We start from the raw sequence: 19,554 nt of genomic DNA on the forward strand, positions 1-19,554 counted from the left end.
CTGAATTCCCTTCTATCTTCCATGTCCTTGTCTTCCTTCCCCTTATGGAAGACGTATGTGGCCACTTACCAGCAGCATTGCATCCATCCATTCATTCATCACATGTTTGTTGAGCAACTATTATGTGCCAGGCACTGTATGAGGGGCTGGAAACATAGTGAAGTATGAAACATCATGCTGCAGTGTCCAGGCCTTGAGTACCAGTTTGAATTAATGGAGCCCTCTCTGGCCATATCAATGCATTTAGAATTGAGTTGTGATGGTATAAGCAACATTGGGAACTCCTACACTTTGAAGGGTGCAGGACAATAGTTTGCATCTTTTAGGTACTTAACACACCCTTAATGAACTTTGCTCACTTTAAGGGCATAGAACCTTGGGGAACAAATGATAGCAGGGACCTCACTTTCAACATAAAAAGCAGCTATAGTACAGTGGCCTCTCACTTCATGAGGTTTATGGCACTGGCTGCTGTCCTGGATAGATGTGGGAAAGCATAAATACAGTTCTGGTTCAGAGTAAACGGTCAATAAACCCCACTGGTTCAGCTGGGAGGATATTGTCCCAACCTGGAACACTGGAGTGAGCAACCTGGATAAAGGGGTGATGGTGTCTGACTTCAGGGAAATTATGCTCCTTTAGGGTCATGAGAATGCACCCCTGTAGCTCTACTATTATTTTAGCCAGTGCAGACTTCTAGAAGGGCAAACACAGTGAGCTGGAAACTGAGAGGTGATGAAGCCCATTCTTTTCTGGCTGGGTTGATTAGGTAAAGGTTCTTGGAACTGTGTTTTAAAATATGGGAGGAATGTTAGAGAGGTGATAGTGAGAAACAAAAGAGGTCTCTTTCCGGAGGGAAGCCTCCCTTTGGGCTCTGACTCTATTTCCTTGCAGTTGAAACCCTGGAAAATAAGTAGACCTAGAAGAGAAAGTGCTCATCTCCAGAGTCTTGTCATCTCATGCTTGGGTTTTCCATCTCTTCAGGGGGTAGGGGGGGTGGTGAGGTAGTGCAGTCTGTGCTATGGGCAGGGGGATGGGGAAGCAGACCCCGGGAGGGTCCTCTGAGAGCTCTATGACATTTGGAGAGTCTTTTTTTTTAGATGAGGAAACTGAGACATGGAATGTGGGACCTCTTTAAGCCCAGATAGTTTTTGAAATAAAATTTAATTCATTAAACTACAAGTTGAAAGAAATAAGAAAGAGACATATCTCTTTTTTGGAGTCTTTGCTCTTTGTCTACACCTGTCCCCACCTCACGGGGCACCTCCCTGGCCCTTGCAACACCCCAGGCTGGGCATCAGGCCAACCTTTCTTAGATGAAACCCAGGCTGCCAGATTACCCCACCCTCCCTCCTCTCTCTTGGGAGATACAAAGGGCTTCTGTGACTCAAGCTGGAGCTCACAATCCTCCTCTGTCTTTCTAGCAACACAATGAGGCCATGGGGTGCCCCTCATGGTGGTCACACCCAACTGACTTGCTATGCCACAAGTAGCATGAAGGTTTCTACTCCTCAGCCCCTCAGGCCACCCCTCCAGACTTACACCCTTATTTTACTCAAGTGAGACTTTTTTTTTGGCCAAAATTCCAGGGGGTCTAGTTTGGCTCCTGAAGTCAGGGCAGGGGTGGTCTTCAGAGGAACTGATACTTATAGATACTCACCATGCACCAGGTATGAAGTGCATTGTTTTGCATATGGATCCTTTACAGATCCTCATGGTGACCTTGAAGGGGTGTCTTTAACCCAGTTTTACACAGCAAGTGACAGAGGCTCAGAGAAGTTCGTTAACTTGCTCAAGGCTGTGTAACTGTTAAGTGGTTCTGGCAAGATTTGACTCTAGAACTCGCTGATGCCAAAGCCTTTGTTTTTTTCTGTTAGAATTTGTTGCTTAGGTTTTGACTCATGATCCTGACTTTACCAGAGAGATGACATATGTTGTCTGTTCCTGTTCCTGTCTGTCTTCCAGGCCGAAACATTCTACTTCTATCAAAATACCTCTTCACTTTGGAGAAGGACATGGTCTGGTTTTAGGGGTAGTGTGCCCGGGGCAATATGGGAGAGGGAACAGCAGAGAATAGAGGTCTGGCTCTGCCTCTGTCATTAACTGGGCATCTTAAGCATGTCTTTTCCAATCTCTAGGCCTCTGTTCCTCCATCTATAAAACTAAGGCCACAGTGTCATGGGTAAGCACACAGATACAGAACTATAGATAGCCTTGTTAAATCCCACCTCTGACACTCACCAGCCATTTGACCTTGGATAAATTGCTTGATCTTTCTCTTCCTTGGTTTCTTATCTCTAAAATAGAGGTCATAATATTATGTACTTCATGGGGTTGTGATGACTATGAAAGAAATATAATATGTATAAAGCTCTTAGGAGAGTATCTAGCATAAGTACATTGCTATTATTATTCCAAGAAGTAAAAATTTCTATAATTCTATTTCAAGTAAATGTATGGAAAACAAGATAGAATTTAAAACTGAGTGCTACCATCTTGAGTTTTTCTCTCTCTACTTTTTGCCTTTGTGAGTGTGGGTATGAGTTAATAGGTAGATGTGAGTAGATCATAGTGATAATTAGATGTCAAGTTATCCCCCATCCTGTGTGTGTGTGTGTGTGTGTGTGTGTGTGTGTGTGTGTGTGACATATAGAACTTCCTGATATGACAAAATGAACAAGTATTAAAAACAATTATATATTGTGTTTATACATTAGCCAACTTTGAAACCATTCACTAGGAATCCAATGTTTTAGAAATTATATACCAGTACAGTGGTGGGCAGTTTTGGCCCTTGTCATCTGGGAAAACAATCATTTAGACACATCAGGGACAGTAAAAATGATCATAGGAACAGTAAGAATAGCACAACAGAACACAACAACCACTTCCTAAAACTGTAGATATAAAAGATATAAAAGTTAATCAAGACATAAAGGGTATGTGTAGTTAGTTGTGTGTGATGGAGGGTTGGGAAAGCTGAAGGTAGATAATGGGGTTTTATTCATCTCTCTGCAGTGTTCACTTAGGACAGGCGCTCATTGGCTCTGCTGTAAATGAAAGGGAAGACAGTACGGTGGAGGAGAGGTTACTGATCTGTGAAAATCCAGGGGACCCCAGGCTGGCTCTGTCCAACAAAATATAACACCAGTTGCATTTGTGATCCCCCGTATTCTAGTAGCCGTATGTCAAAAGGAAAAAAGAAACATAAAACTAATTTTATTTTACCAAATATGTCTAAAATATTATTTCAACATACAACCAATGTGAAACAATTATTAATGAGATATCAATAGTTGTTTTACATTGATATTTTGCTCATATTAAATCTCTGAAAGCCAGTATTACAGAAAGGACAAATATAGGTTTACAGCTTCATTATGACCTTCTTTTGAGTGAAGTATTGTAAAATAATCATGACCTGCATGTCTTTTGTCATATGAACAGCTGTAGAACTACTTTTTTCTCACCCCTGTATGTTACAGTGAGAGCACATCCAGCCCCATTTCGAGTGCTCAATAGCTACACAAAGCCAGTGGCTCCCATACTAGATGGTGAAGACTCAGACCCATGGGAGCTAAGTCAGCCAGAACATGTCTTGCTTCCTTTTTCTTAAGACTCAGACAGGGGTGATGGAGTCCCCCTGAGGTCTGGGGCTCCTCCACTCACTGCAAATCTGCATCACTGGACTCTTGATTTTCAGAGGTCTCAGTCACCCTTTGGATGCTTCCCGAAGCTCCCTGACTCCCAGGCATCATTTACTTTTGCAGAAACATGAGTAGAAAATGTGTCCCTAGTGAATGGGCTTGTCCTTGCCTTCAGCAGCAGCCCTGCATGCAGCTCTATTATTCTCCTCGCTTTTCCATTTATTGTTAACTTTTTCCATGCAATAATGTTCTCCATGGGGAAAATAGAGGGAGTCGAGAATGAAGCCAACTTCTGGTTCTGGCAGTGAAAGTAAATTGTATGTTATATGTTCTCAGCAAATTCTTTGTGCTATGATGGCAGTTTTACAGGAAAAGTGGCATGTTAGAAGGGTGTTCACAGAAGCAGGGATGGGAGAATGTGGCTGTTTTACACTCAGGATGCTGTTTCTTCCCCATGAAGCGGGTTTCATTCTGTAGTGGACATTGTGCTTGGCTGCCTGGCTTACACCCTCCTTTCTGTGATGGCAGTCCCTCGATTTCCCCTTCAGGACCAACCCCACCTCACGACAACACAAGCTTGACCATTATTTTCTCTCTCCTGTGACCCTGGGTTTTTAGGGCAGTGATGTAAGAATGGAGAACAGTTGGAGACATTTCAGTGTGAGGAGAGTATCCTGTCTGTTTTCTGCCTGACTCCCATCACGTGGCCCACCTGTCCAGCTTTTCCTTGTCTCCCAAGCAATTCCATACCTTCCAATAGATTCCACATCTCCTTCTTTTAAGTTAACTGGAATCTCTCTGTTGCTCTCAACAAAATGCAAACGGATGCATACTTTGAGCAGAAGCAGGTAGGCTGTGAGCTGGCTCCTGATCTGCCAGAAGGGAGCAAATAGAAAAGAAAAAGGGGATAGATCAAGTGGTCAAGCTAGAGATTCCCTTTCTAGCCTCCCATGGTAGCAAGGCTGGGAGAGGCCTCACTGTTTGCAGAGCTTTTTCTAATCTCTTTTCTCATTCTACCCCCCCACCCCCCTTCTTCAATTCTTCTTCCAATTCTCCTCCTCATCCTGTTTCTCCTCTTCCTCCTCCCTCCTCTTCTTTATTTTCACCCAAGGATAACTGTTTTTTATTTTATTTTTTAATTGACTTTAGAGAAAGAGGAAGAGATATATAGACATAGATGTGAGAGAGAAACATCAATTGGTTGCCTCCTATACATGCAATTGGTTGGACCTGTTTGTTTGTGACTGCACAGACCTGGACTCAAACCTGCAACATCTTGGTGTACAGGATAATGCTCCAACCAGCTGAGCCACCCAGCTGGGCTCTCACTTCTTTCTTGTGCTATCCCTGGGAAGTACCATCAGTCCCCATATTCTGGAGTAATGTCGCCTGTCCATGGTTCAGAGGTGGCAAAGAAAGTCCTTTATCCATACCCTGTGATTCTACTGGCTTCTATTTCTAGGAGAGAAATATAGCTGCTGCTGGGCTATATTTCTTTACTCATCCATTAGGACTTCTTTTTTTTTAAGAATCAGAAGAGGTCTTAGAGTCCCAGAGAGGGCTCTAAGTGAGTTGCCATGGAAGTTTAGGCCAAGCCCAGCTGGGGTCTGCTCTCTGGGCTTCTAGTGACAAACTCATGAGTAGCAAATTCATTAGTGAACAGAGCCAATTATCAACAGTAGAACAATTGAAATTTTTTTTGAGAGCCAAATTTTTTAAACTTAAACTTCTTCTAACACCACTTCTTCAAAATACCCAGGCTGTGGTATTTTGTGGAAGAGCCACACTTAAGGGGCCAAAGAGCCACATGAGGCTCGTGAGCCACAGTTTTCTGACCACAATTCTAGTCCAACATTCATAGTGTGGCTCCTGGATCTGTAGCATCAGTGTCACAGGGGAGCCTTAGTAATGCAGAATCTCAGGCCCACCTGAATCAGAATATACATTTTATCAGATTGGTCCCAGGTGAAAATTTCAGAACCATTTTTGTATACCTCTCATGATGCTGTTCTGAAGGAAACAGTAAGTCAATAAATCAAGGTCCACTTTCTAGTCCTGTTGAGAAGCTCTTCCTTTCTGTGAGCTTCCATTTGAAAGACTTTGGAGGATGATTCCTGCAAATGGTGATCAGGTTCTTTATGTCTTTTCATTAGAAACCACCTGTGTATTAGATCTGAGGGCTTCCTAGCTAATTATTACGGAGACATGTGCCTGCTGCTAGTGGGAAAAATAAATATGATTCTAATCAGTGAGTTTTTTAATCCATCCTTGGTCCTTTTCACTCACATCAATTCTCAGATTTTATTTTTTACAGAATATTAAGAGGTGGATTCATTGATTTGTTTCCCAAGAAACAAAGGCTTGTTGTGTGTCTTGGTACGATCCTCTTTCCCTTCACCCAGGATGGCTTGTTCTTGCTCCTATGGGTTGGAGAGATAATATCATCCTCAGGTCCTACATTTTATAAGATAGCAAAACAAACCACAGGAACGTGTAGTTGCTTCCTGATCTCAGGACCTGGCCTAGGTGAAAGGGTCAGGGGACATAAAGAGGCTCCTAGATCACAGTGGAGGCTCTCTGTAGAGAGGCAGGCAGCATGGAGGGTGTCTGTCCACCACTTCAGGCTGTAAGGCATCCTGAGGTAAAGCATCACACAGAATTATGAGTCAGGGCCATGCAGTCACAATTATATCTAAAGGGCCAGTCCAGAGGGACAGAGAAGGCAGCCAGCTTACTCAAGGCCTGTAATTTACCAACATTTAATATTCTTTTTAAAGAAATATTAAAACATTTTAAAAATTATAGTTGATATATAATATTATATCAGTGTCAGGTATACAACTGAGTGATTAGCATTCATATAACTTAAGAAGTGATCATCTGATAAGTGTAGTAGCCATTTGATATTCTTACGAGCCTTCTAGTGAGTTAGATATTATGACTGATTTTTTACACATAAGATGAGGCTAATGAAGGTGGGAAAATTCACTAGAGACCAAATGGCTAGTAGAACCAATGCCCAGAGGAGCCACCCTCCCTTCTGCCTGAGTCAGGCTTGGTTACAGCTCTGGTGGGCTGGACTCATAGTAAGAGATGAAATGGCCCCAGCTGCAGGTTCTGGGATTCTAGGCTTGATCAGGGAAAGGCCTCATGTTTGGGCTGATGAAAGGCTGGAGAGGGAGGTTGGTTTGGGGCTTCAGAAGTGAGGCAAGGCTCTCTCAAAGTGAAACAAACTGCTTCCTGACTCATCAATCTAGTGAGGTGGTTCAGCCTGGCAACTAAGACTGCATGCTCCTAGCAATGAGGAATTAAGACCCTGTCCCATTTGGTTTTCTCTCAAGAATGGGCCTGGTGAGTGAGTGAGTACTGATTTCAGAGCTAGGTTGCTGCTGACCTCTGGTCTCAAAGGATAGAGCCTTTGGGTGAACCCAATACTCAAGTCCTAGTCCATGTCTGATTTGCACTAACTACTCTCAGGGCAACAGAGTCCCATCCCAGCTGCCGTTTCTAGGCCTTCACCCCCTCTGCACAGCCCTGAACACTTCTCCAGAACTTCCTGTCTGCCTGTGGCTGCAGACACAGCTGGTCCCACCCAGAGTCATTTTGTTTGGCCCAGGGCAAGAGGTGGGAGTCAGCTCTGTTCTCCTCCTAGCTCCTCTGGGTTTTCTCCATCCATACACACATAGCATCAGGGTCTGATGGGAGTGGTCCCAGAGGCTAGTGGAGCGGAAACCTTGTATCCAAGTCAGCTCACAAGAAGGTCAAGGTGACCCAGAAGGGCCTGTGGCCAAGATCCTTTTTATTTATTTTTTTATTTTTTTGACTTTCCAAAATGTCCGGGTACGTGATGACTTCAGGACATAGTGTTCCAGAGCAAGCTGGAAGGAGGAACATAGTCCACTTGGTTGTGGTGACAGAGGAAAAGCACACCAAGGGCGGGGTGTTTGAGCTCCACCACTGTGAAAAGACCCCTGTGCTATCTACCAATGTGCCTGCCCGGTGGTTGCTGGGCCTACAGGAGCTATCAACAGAGAGAAGGAATGAATGTTCCTGGAGGGCAGGGGCTAAGTCAACAGGAGCATTGGAAAATTTCCAGCATGAGCCTAGAAAATGTTCTTACTGCAAAAGTTTTCTGGTTGGTCACCATTCCTTCTCCAACCTGTCCATGAGGGCAAAGATTGCAGTCACCAGGCAAGAAACAGCCTGGCTGTCCTGATGGGCCGCCATTCGCCACATGCCCATCCTAGTTATTAATTACTTTGTGTTTAGAGAATTGTTGAAATATAATATTGTATTGGAACAGTTTGGGGATATACTTGTCCAGAAAATGACATAAAAACATGCTTTTGAAGCTGAGGGCTTGGGAGCCCCGAGAAGTCCATTTGGGGTTTCTCTACTGCTGAAAGGACTTTGTTCTGTGACAACAAACAAGAGAGACAAACAGAATACTAAAGGAAAAAAACAAATGTTGCCTACAAGGTTGTGTTATCTAGCATGTTTGGTTTTTCAGAGCTATTCTCCAACACACTGTGCTCCTCGATGCCCCGGGAGGCTGGCCCTTATATTTAGTATCATGTGGAATCCCTTCCTGCTGGCTTCCAGTTCACTGTGACCTATGCAAGCACAAGGGGGAGATTGGAGGGCATTGGAAAATGCCAGGGGGGTTTAGTTCTGCTTCTGTAGCTACGATCTTCCCTAGTACAGTCTTTACCAAGAGGCCCATCTGCCAAATAAACAGTTTTGGCTCTCCTGGGGCTCCATGTAGTTCATTTGACCCTCAGACCCACCATTGTTTGTTTCTAGATGTCTCATTTGTATGAATAGCCCTTTCTGTCAATCTTCATTTGAGCTCTCTGCAGGATCTGCTTTCCTGGGGGATTCTGACCAACTTCCTGAGCAGAATAGTTTCTTGAGGGAAGTAAATTTCACACTCAGAACTGTTGCTCTCCTAATTCCTGTCTCTTGCCTTTGCTCTATAGGAGAGGTTGTCTCTGTGTATACTGTCAATCTGAAAGATGGCAGAGACAAGGCGAAGTAGTGAACACAGTGTGGAAGGGGAGCTGTGTGTGAAAGCATTTGAAGGCCCGTGACAGGCAGCACAGCAAGGAGTGGCAGGGGCAAAAATGGAAAAGGTGGGAAGGAATCCAGCTCAGATTGTGGGGTGTCTAGTCCAGCAAAGCAGCCCCCAGCTGACACTAACTTTAGGGTTTTCTTAGCACAGCAAAGCCTTGACTAAGGTCACCCTTATTGAAGCTTCCTGGCTGGGCTATTTTGATCCCATGCAGGACTGTTCAACTCCTTCCTCCACACAATCCTCCTGCCCCCTTTCCTTGTTGAGTATTGGTCTCTAATAAACATCTTGCATCCTAGATAAGTTTAAAGTAATTTATAGCTGGAGTAGCAAAGGCTTGACATTAACTGATTTTGTGTGTTTCAAGGACCTAAATCTTTCTTTACATGGAAACAGAGGAACTCCCAGAGGGCACAAGAGAATGTGAGATGCCATTTCTGATTAGGGAGTCTAAATCAGACTGTTTATAAAGAGCTTTGTGCAGTCACACTATGAACAAGGCATAATATGGAGGCTGAGGTTTATGGAGTATTTCTCTCTCTCTCTCTCTCTCTCTCTCTCTCTCTCTCTCTCTCTCTCTCTCTCTCTCTCTCCCTTCCCTCCCTCCCCCCCAAAGTAGAAGCTGGAAATATTAGGAGGGAAGTATAAATTCAATTCAGTGGCTGTGTACCTAATGCTAAGGGGAGATTTGAACCTGAACCTGACAAAGGTATCAGTCTATGCATTCTCTACTGAAAATCACTGATCCTTTTTGTACTACTAGACTCTGACCTACAGGGATATTAATCTCTGAACATTCAGTACCGGCATGCCTCACCAATACTTCATTAAAAATACAATTTGGTCACTTGGTTCCATGTCACAATCCCCACTGTTGGAAAAGTAAACTTCATGTCTAACCTTATCCTCATTTCTTCCATGTCACAATCCCCACTGTTGGAAATGTAAACTTTATGTCTAACCTTCTCCTTATTCCTTCCTGGTTGCAAACAACCAAGTGGGTGGCTTGGTTTAAATGCGAGTCTCAATTCCAGCTTGTGCCACCCTGGTAGTGACTCTTAGGCAACAGGAAACAATCATTAAGAAAAATATTACTCCCAGTGTCGAGGTTCCTGGCTGGATCATATGAGAACCCAAGATCAAGGTTCTTTTTCCTATCAATGATCAATATAGGTCCATCCAGATGGAGGTAATTCCTACTTCCAGACATTCTAAGGTTAACTTATGACCATCACACCATCTGGCTTGAACCTGTGCCAGGCAATCTTTGTCTGTTTCAAGCCCAATATAGGACATGTAGGTCCTAACAGCCTGCTAAACTTGCTCAGATGAATTAGAAGCACCTCTGAGAGTTTTCTACCTCTGGAACATGCCTTTAGCTAAACATATGGTATGTCCCTCCTTATGCTATAAGCTCCTTGACAAAACCAGCTACAAAATTTATAACTCATTATTGGTGCTCTGATCTCCTCTTTTTCTGATTGCTCCCTCAATATGAGACAGCATATTGAGACCAAGACCCAAATATGGCAATGATGCATAGCCCCAACTCTGGAAAGCAGGACAGGACAAATTGCTTCAATATTTCCCAAATTATGTTTAATGGTTTCATACCATCCAATTATTCCAAGTCTGCCTAGCTCAGAAGCCCCTTTTTAACCAAAGATGAAAATAAGCATACTTTTCAGTGTTCAACATTTTATTGAGATGTTGGGGAGAAACAGCCAACATTATACATTCCTCATTTCAATCACAATTGGTATTTTACCCATAGGTTAGGTTCTTTGGCTTTGATCTAACTTCAGGTCTCTTTGGCAGTCCCCCTTCTGTTGTCCTCTTGTTGCTGCCCGGTGTTGTTTGAAGTCCACCAGGGCAGAACCCACTAGTGGGGTCACACGTGGGAGCGGTAATTGCGATTGGCTGTTGGGGAAGGACACGTTTGGAACAGAGACACCAGTTAGAACATACCCATTCATACTGTTCCTACCCCAGAATGTATTTAAATGGAAACAAAATTCCTAAGCTGAGATTTCAGGGTCCTCAGGAGAGCTAACTTTAAGAGGAAAGGCCTTGGGGCAACAAGTTCTCCCAAGTTTGACTGTTGTACTCATCCCTCACTCACCATCATCGCCTCGTTTCCTATTCTTCAGGCCGCCCTTCCGGTATTTTCTTTTGCTGCCACCTCTCTTCACTCCCTTGTGAGGAGATCTGTTCTTGCTCCTTCTCATGCCATGACTCTTTAATTTGCGGCTGGTCGACATTGTAGTTTCTGCAAAAATGAGGAGCTTTGCAGAGCCAGGAGGCTGCGACTCTGGGTATTTAAGGCCTTAGCCATTGTGATTGCGAAGGGGTGTGGCTTAGTAGGTGGGGCTCCATTGTGCTGTCACTAGCCTTTGTTACACTTAGGTCATATATGAGAAATAAAGTGGCACCTCTTAATGCAGCTCAAATTTTGAGGTCCCTTTTATGTTAATGAAGCTTTCTAGACAGGTGTTATTGAACAACTAAATTCCTGTTTTAAGCTGAGCTTCTGGAAGTGCAAGAGCCATTAATAAAGGTATCTCCTGCCTGTAGAAAATTTAATGGTGGTTGAGTGTCTGTGTATGCATGCCTGTTTCAGTCCCTCTATAGTATTGGGAGATAATAAATGTGTTTCTCTATGGACTTGACTCTAGGAAATCCAATTTAATAGAGTCAAAACATAAACATTCCTTCCTTTTCATCTAAATCAGGATTTTTCAGCCTCAGCTCTGCTGGCAGTATGAGCTGACTAATTTTGTGGAACTGTTCTGTGCATTGTAGGATGTTTGAAAACATCCCTGGACTCTACCCATCAGATGCCAATAAAGTCCCCACACTGTGACAACCAAAAATGTTCCCAAATGTTCCTTTGGGGAGAGAGGGGAGGGATTAAAATCACTCCTGGGTGAGAACTATTGGCTTACCCAACGGTGATAAGAAAATAGCACTGGAGCCCTGACTGGTTTGGCTCAGTGGATAGAGTGTCAGCCTGTGGACTCAAGGGTCCCAGGTTTGATTCCGGTCAAGGGCATGTACCTTGGTTGTGGGCACATCCCCAGTAGAGAGTGTGCAGGAGGCAGCTGATCAATGTTTCTCTCTCATCGATGTCTCTAACTCTCTATCCCTCTCCCTCCCCCTCTGTAAAAAAATCAATAAAATATATTAAAAAAAGAAAATAGCAGTGGATAAAAACATAAGTAGACTGTGCTCTCAACCTAGTGGGGGAGGGGGGAGAAAGCCATTAATATGACATCTATACAAATCAATGTATAATTACTTCCCAATAGGGTGCAGGATGAGGTTGAAAGAGAGGCAGAGAACAGCCTAGGCTCAAGTACATTACAAAGCTATGAAAAAAATAAGAGGATAATATGAAAAGACTACAGGCTGTTGGGTGGGGGATAAATTAATAGAGAAGTGTAGTGAATAAAGGGAGAAGCTATTGCTAATAGTAAAGGTTCAAGAGAGAGAAATATTTGATAATGGTTTAGGCCTGCCCAGGGAGATAGGATGAAGAGAGAGACAGAAGACAATGACTTGGTGATGGATTGAATTTGGTTGGCAAGAGAAGTGGGTGTCAAAGGTGTGACTTTTGTTTCTGTCTAATGCAGCTTTCTGGGTGTTGGTACCACTCACTGGGTTATAACTCATTTTAGTTTTAAGACATTTTGGCTTTGAAATGCCTTTGAGATTTTCAAATAAAGATATTGAGTGATTGTTGTGTAGGTAGATCTAGAGCTCAGAGTAGAAGCCTAAGCCGAAGATAGTCATCATTCCTCACTTTCCTGATAATGGACTCATTACCCAATCTTTTCTTCTTTCTTTTTTATGTCTTAAATTGAGTCCTTTTGGAAAAAAAAATCAAGGTTACTTAGCTATTCTTTTCTCTCTCCTCTCTTCCCTGCCATTATCCTTTCTCAAGAACCAAGCACCTAGACTGCAAGAGGTTCTTAGCAGAAATTGGTTGAATAAAAACAGAGAATGTAGTTCAAGCTCCATTCCCCATGTTTTTGATATCTCTAAAAAAGATGAAAAATCATGTTTTGAAACTCAGTTTCAAGTGACACTATTTTTCTGTTTCCAGGCAGGCCTCTCTAGAGACTCTCTGTTAGAATCTTTTTTTTTTTTTTACCCAAAGAGAGGAGAGCTGTATGAAACAGGTTGCTGCCTTGCCTCTTCATACTGGAGGAACTTTTCTGTCCACTCCAGCCTTGTTTTTCTTCTTATGAACAAGTTTCATGAGAGCAGGAATTAAAAAATTGTGTTCACTGTGGTATATTCCCAGACATTGAACAGTCCTTCCACAGAATGAGAGCCTAATAAGGATTTGTGGAATATTTGTTGAATAAATTAAAAATCCTACATTCCTGACCATCATATTCTTTCTCATTTTGTCCCACATCTACAAGGAAGACTTTATTAACTTTTCAAATTTTTACTATCTTTTGAAATCAGTTCAAAGTCCATAGTCCTATGACATTGTCCTTAAAGTCTGGACAACCAGCCTCAATGGTATAAAGCCCTATTTTGTGACCTCATTGTCATGTCACATTAATGAATCTGATCTAAAGAGAAGGCAGTGTGTCTCAGTTTTGGTCCTGACTGTGTCATAAAAATCACTTCTCTGGATTTCAGCTCTCTTGTTTTGTAAATAGGTAGGTTTGGTTAAGTAATTTATTAGGTCATATGGCTACTGTGGCAGGTTTCCTCTAGGTAGGGACTGCATTTTTATTTCTATTGCATTCCTCACAGATTCATTCTAACCATTTTGGACAGTACCACATAGAGTGACAATGTATATCAAGTGGGAACATTTCTAGAAAAGGAAGGAAAAAAAGACATTTGTCTCCATAATGAATCTTCTGGGGCTCTGTTTTGGCCTCCTATGCCTGACTATGCTGACTTGGTGGTCTCTAGTTTGAGATGCATTTTTTGGATGGTCCAAGAGACTGAGTAACACTGCTCACCTCCAGTTCTTTCCATCCCCTGAAGACTCACTCTGCCAAGGAGAAGCTGAGATCACAGGGAAGAAGGAAGCCAGACTTGAAAACTGATGAACAAAGAAGCCCCTTTACATAGGGTTAAGGAATTAGTTCTGGCTTCAGACAAAATACTGAGTAACTCCAACAGCAGAAAGCCCAATGCTGGGGACAGTAATTCAAAGACCAGTTTGGGTGAGGATGTGGAGGGTTTGGGTTGACTTCTGTGTCAGACATTCTGCAATAAGATGAGCAGGGTTCAGCACTGGATACCTCGGCCTGTCTGTTTCTCTTTCTGCTTCTGCCCCCAGTGTTGGTTGTGCCAATACAATTTAGAGAGAGCACAATGAGTTCATTCCGGACCTTCCCAAAGCTCACCTTTCCTTGAGAAACTTCTGTGAATCCAGTCTGCTATCTCCTTACCTTTTCTTCTGCTCTGTTTTATACCTTCCTTTTTAAAAAAATATTAAAATTTTTTTTTAAATATAGTAAACATATAGTGATTATATAATATTAGTTTAAGGTATTCACATCAGTAATTAGTCATTATAAAACTTACTAAGTAACCATCCTGATAAATCTTGTACTTAAGTGACACCATATGTAGTTATTAGAATATTATTGACTATATTCTCTATGCTGTATTTTCTAATTAATTTGTAACTATCAATTTGTACTTCTTCATCTCTTTACCTTTTTCACCCAACCCCCTAACACCTCTTTCATCCGGAAACTGTCAAAATGTTCTTTATAGGTATCTATAAGTCTGCTTCTATTCTGCTTGTCAATTTTGTTTTCTAGATTAAATTTTTGGTAGGTATGTATTCATTGCCATCTTATTGTTTATATATATTATTTTTTTACAGAGAGGAAGAGAGAGGGATAGAGAGTTAGAAACATTGATGAGAGAGAATCATCGATCAGCTGCCTCCCACAACCAAGGTACATGCCCTTGATCAGAATCGAACCTGGGACCTTTCAGTCTGCAGGCCAACGCTCTATCCACTGAGCCAAACCGGTTTTGGCTATATATATATTTTTTTATCTTTCTTCTTCTTAAAGATCTTTTAACATTTCATGTAATACTGCTTTGGTGGTGGTGAACTCAATTTTCTTGTCTGGGAAGCTCTTTATATATTCTTTGATTCTAAATGATAGCTTTGCTAGGTAATCTTGGTTGTAGGTCCTTGCTTTTCATCACTTAGAGTATTTCTTGCCAATCCCCTTTGGCCTGCAAAGTTTCTGTAGAGAAATTAGCTGACATCTAATGGGAACTCCTTTGCAGGTAACTAACTGCTTTTCTTTTGCTGATTTTTAAGTTTCTCTCTGTCTTTAACATTTTGCATTTTAATTATGATGTACCTTGGTGAGGGCCTTTTTTGGTTAATCTTGTTTGGGATTCTCTGTGCTTCCTGGACTTGTATGCCTATTTTCTTTACCAGGTTAGGGAAGTTTTCTTTCATTATTTTTTCAAATAAGTTTTCTTGCTCTCACTCTTCTCCTTCCAACACCCCTATGATGTGAATATTGGTACACTGTCATAGAGACTCCTTACACTGTCCTAATTTTTTAAAAATTATTTTTCTTTTTGCTATTCTGATTGGGTGTTTTTTGCTTTCTATATTCTAAATTATTGATTTGATTATCAGCTTCATCTAGTTGATTCCCTTTTATGACTAGTTTTATATGGTTTCCATGTTATTTTTTATGCTATTGAAGTTCTCTGTAAGTTCATCTACTCTTCCCCTAAGTTCATTGAGCATCTAGTATATTGCTTGCTTACATTTATTATAGTTGTAATTTTGATGTGGTGGTGAGAGAATGTGAGTACTGTGTTTACCTATGTCACCATCTTGATTGGAAGTCCATTTTTCTTTTTGGCTGAAGGCACAGGATGGCTACATGAGCTAATTCTAATAATTGAGCACAGGAATAGCAGATACACCCAATAAAACTGTTTTCTCCATATTTTGACTTTCTGGTGGGTCTTAGCTGTTGTTTTTTGAAAGAGATATTTTTCTGAGAGCTATTGGGACAGGAAAAGAGAATGGAATGTTTAGAAAAGGAAACATCAGCTTCTTCTCTCTTGGGTTGAGATTTATCTTGCCTGGAGACAGGTGGATGGGCAGAATGATATCTTTATCTTCTATAAGGATGGTCAAATGGCACAGCAGGGAAGGGCTTGAAGATGGGTATTCCCCCTGTCCCTTTCTTAGATTAGGAAGTAACAGACTTTGGGTGTCACTATTTTGGATCTCTAGTTGAGTTCCATCGCCAATTCAACTCACTTCATTAATTTATCTGGGGAGTCTGATGGATGTCTTCTTCCCAGGGCTGAATCTTCATTGTAGCTCATTAAGAGTGAACATAGAAAAGTTGCTGACAGTATGTTGATGACTCACTGTGAATCCTTCTCTGAATCATAAGTCTCTCCAGATGTTGACCTCAGCTGGGTAATGGGGACCTTTTACTTTGTTCACATGCACACTCTGTCTTCTGTGCTCTAGATGCTGCTGCTATTAACATAGGCAAAGAGGGTTCACAAGGCAGGCTGGGAGATGAGAAAGTGGCCTAGAGATGGGTCTTCCCAAGAGGCAGAGCTCTCTGAGCTCAGGACTCATCTGGTGTCTCCTGTGGAGAACAAAGATAAACCAGAGCCCAAGGCCAATGGGTGGTTTTCAGAGAAGAAGGAAGGCAGAACCTCAACTTAATTTGCCCCTTACCATTCAGTCCTGGAAATTAAGAGAGCATCTTGGTTCTGAGAATGGTTTGGGTTCTACCTGAAGATTTGTTGGAATTTTTTCCCCCCCAATTTTCCCTCCAGGTTTCTTTCCTATCGGTTCTGTCTGTATTCCCAAACTGTCTTTCCATAAGCAATTCCTGTTTTCCAAGAGTAGAGAGATCAGGGCACTAAAAGGTGGGAGACTCATCACAAGAGCTGTGACCCTGGGAGGTTCCTCAGGAGCCATCTGGACACTCTCTTTTAGAAGGTCAACAGGTTTGTCAAAGGGCTGCACCAGGCAGGCTAAAAACCATGGTCAGACTCAGGATTGCTGATCACCAAGCCAAAGACTGCCCACAGCTCCATACTGTCTTTCCTACTTGATTTAAAAATAGATCTGGTCTCGACTCTCTGTTCTACTTATCTTTTCTGTCTCACATGTGCTGCTAGGATCAGAGTGAAGAAATATATTAAAGAGAGAGGGAGAACTGGGAAAAGCTAGTGAGTTCTTAGAGGCAGTGTTGAACTTTGAGGTCCTCTGGACAAATTTAAAATTCTCATTTGGAGAGAATTCAAACTTTTGTTAGTTTAGTTATTTTTAGACTTATGAAAAATTAACTATTTTCATTTTTTGTTACTCTTAACAAGAAGGCTAGATTTAATTAAGAAAATCTAAAATTTATGTTTCAAAAAGTTCCAAATGATATTTTCACATTAATCACTCCCCTGCCCCCAGTGACCTTAATCCCCATTTGTAATATAGTGAAGAAGACTATGTCTCTTCCCAAAATACACTGGGAATACAGTGCTCTTCAGTCAGACAAAAATAAGTCTGCATTCTAGGGTATTAGAAAGGGGATGTTATGGTATGAAAATATCACACATATTCAATCATTTGGCCTTATATGATCTTAAAATGTGTTTTAATTTATCTACAATTGGAATAAGGAACTTTGAGTTCTGAAGGTTACTAGAGGGCAATTTCTTAATAAATATAACTTGGGATAAAGAATTTGGCCAAAGACACAAATTATAGGCAAGTTCAGTCTCAAGTCCTGATCTCCTAATTCCTAGTCCAGGCTTCTTGTCATTATGCCATAGGCACTACTGTTGAGATTACTAGTCTATTTTTTTTCCTGCTCTTCTCTTCTCCTCTCATGTCCTAAGAGCTACACACTAGGGGTCCTTGTTCTCTTGAAATCATTCCTCCTACCAGTGGTAACCATGGAGGAATGGTTGAATTTGAGGACACTTGGCCTTATGAAAGAGGGCTGAGTTGCCACCAAAAGGGGAAAAGGACCAGGGACACACACTGAAGTTGTCACATATGAAGGTCAACCCCTTCATAATTGATGCTTTCAAAGCACTGTGACCCATATACTGGTAGAGTATATTGGCCAGAAGAGATACTCAATATTTATGGGATTATTTTAAACATAAGTGCTTGTTATAACTGTGCTGATCAAAGTTGGGTCAAGGGGGAATGTCATAATTCAGTAGTTTCACTTGACATGATGAAACTCTACTTCCTACTCTTAGTTGTGATCAATGGAGAGTGAAAAAGGATAGACTAGAAGAACTTTGCCTCTTGAGTATATTAAAAGTGGAATTGACAAAGAAGATTTGCCTGAGAGTCACTGCCTACTTGGTTTTCCCATTACTCCCTTGGGTAGAATTTTCATATTTGGAAAAGTAGATTTAAAAGAAATGAAACAAAGAAATTCTTTCACTGCTTTTTATAGTCCTTGAATTCTGTGGTCCAAAGTTCAATGCTTTATGGACACTTTCCCCTTCACCTGATCTAGGCTGGGACAGCAAGAATGACTTGCTTAATGAAATCTTTCAAACTAAGCCTTCATTTTCAGTAGGGACCAAAGAAAGACCCAGATTCTAGGAACCTCACAGTTATCAGATTTTATTGATCATGAAATTCCCAATGCTGAACAACCTTATTGTTGTTCTGGCGGAGAATGTGGAAGGTAATGATGCCAAAATGTTTTGGAGTCCTGTTGAAGATTATGTCACCATGCAGAAATACTTGTTTTATCAGTAGACTACTGTCCTGCAACAGTAAAAGTGCCATTTCATTCTTTTTCAAAGAAACAAGCGAGAATTGAGGTTATAGAGGTCCATGGTTAGTGTGGAAAAGTCTCAGAAAGCTCCTCAGGAGGCACACAAAGCCAACTTGACATTCTCCAGTATTTCCTTCATGATTTTGTTAACCTTTTAGCTGTGGTTTGACCTGGATTACTTGGAACTTAGTTCCAACACCATATAAGTCCAGGCTCCCCAAAACTAGCTGGGCCAAGGGCAAGTGCATATGCCAGCCTTTTGTTAAAAAAATAACGTTCAAGATGGTGACATAGACCAAGCCTGTAAGTCCCCTGAGCACAGAGCCATTTGTGACTGCACAGGTCCTATGCCTATGGAGCCCACCCTGTCCTTCCCGACAAAGGCACTTTTTATGGTAAAAATCCAGATAACTACATTGAAAGATCTCTATAACATTCATCCTTATAGTCAATGTCTTATTCATAATGGGGGCTTGGTCAATAATGGGGGCTTGATGGGTACTTGTGAATGGCTTTCTCCTATTGAAGCCATGCCATGTGTCTGAGAAGGAATGAAGCTTCTTCAGTAATGGCTCTATCACTACCTCCCCCACCTCTCCTCCTCATATACATCCTCCAAATACTCTATTTCTCCTACACAACCTCAGGACCACATATTCAAAAGCTTTTCCAATTGCTGCCTTCTCCCTCCTCCTTCCCCATGCTCTTCTTGGTGATACTTTTTTTTATGTCCCCACATGAAGTCCATTGAGTCTTAGGTGGTTGCATTTAGTCATGAGCTTTTCATTCATTTACCTGAAGACGGTATTTTGAGCCTTTAGATGGTTGTGGGGTACCTAAAGAAACTAAACCACTCTGACTTAGATTTTTCTATTCTGAGATGTCACAAAGCCCACATGAGGTCAGCAACCAATCTATAGGAGAAGGGCTGAACAGTGAAACCTGTGATGATTTCTTTCAACATTTAGTCAGACTGATTTTCTGGATCCAAGCCTCTTAACTTACCAAACTTGGACAAATTATTTTATTTTTACTGGTGTTA

General features: G+C 41.7%; 1 protein-coding gene across 1 annotated transcript; it reads right to left on the reverse strand.

The window, feature by feature from the left end:
* Positions 1-10,609: 10,609 nt before the first annotated feature.
* Positions 10,610-10,979, reverse strand: TNP1 (transition protein 1; the record flags this gene model as incomplete). Its single annotated transcript, XM_084892842.1, has 2 exons — positions 10,610-10,638; positions 10,841-10,979. 2 exons carry the CDS (start codon positions 10,977-10,979, stop codon positions 10,610-10,612), a joined length of 168 nt encoding a protein of 55 aa, XP_084748968.1.
* Between the last annotated feature and the right edge of the window lie 8,575 nt (positions 10,980-19,554).

This window comes from Pipistrellus hanaki (genome assembly GCF_964339955.1).
Source record: "Pipistrellus hanaki genome assembly, chromosome: 8".
Lineage (NCBI taxonomy): Eukaryota > Metazoa > Chordata > Mammalia > Chiroptera > Vespertilionidae > Pipistrellus > Pipistrellus hanaki.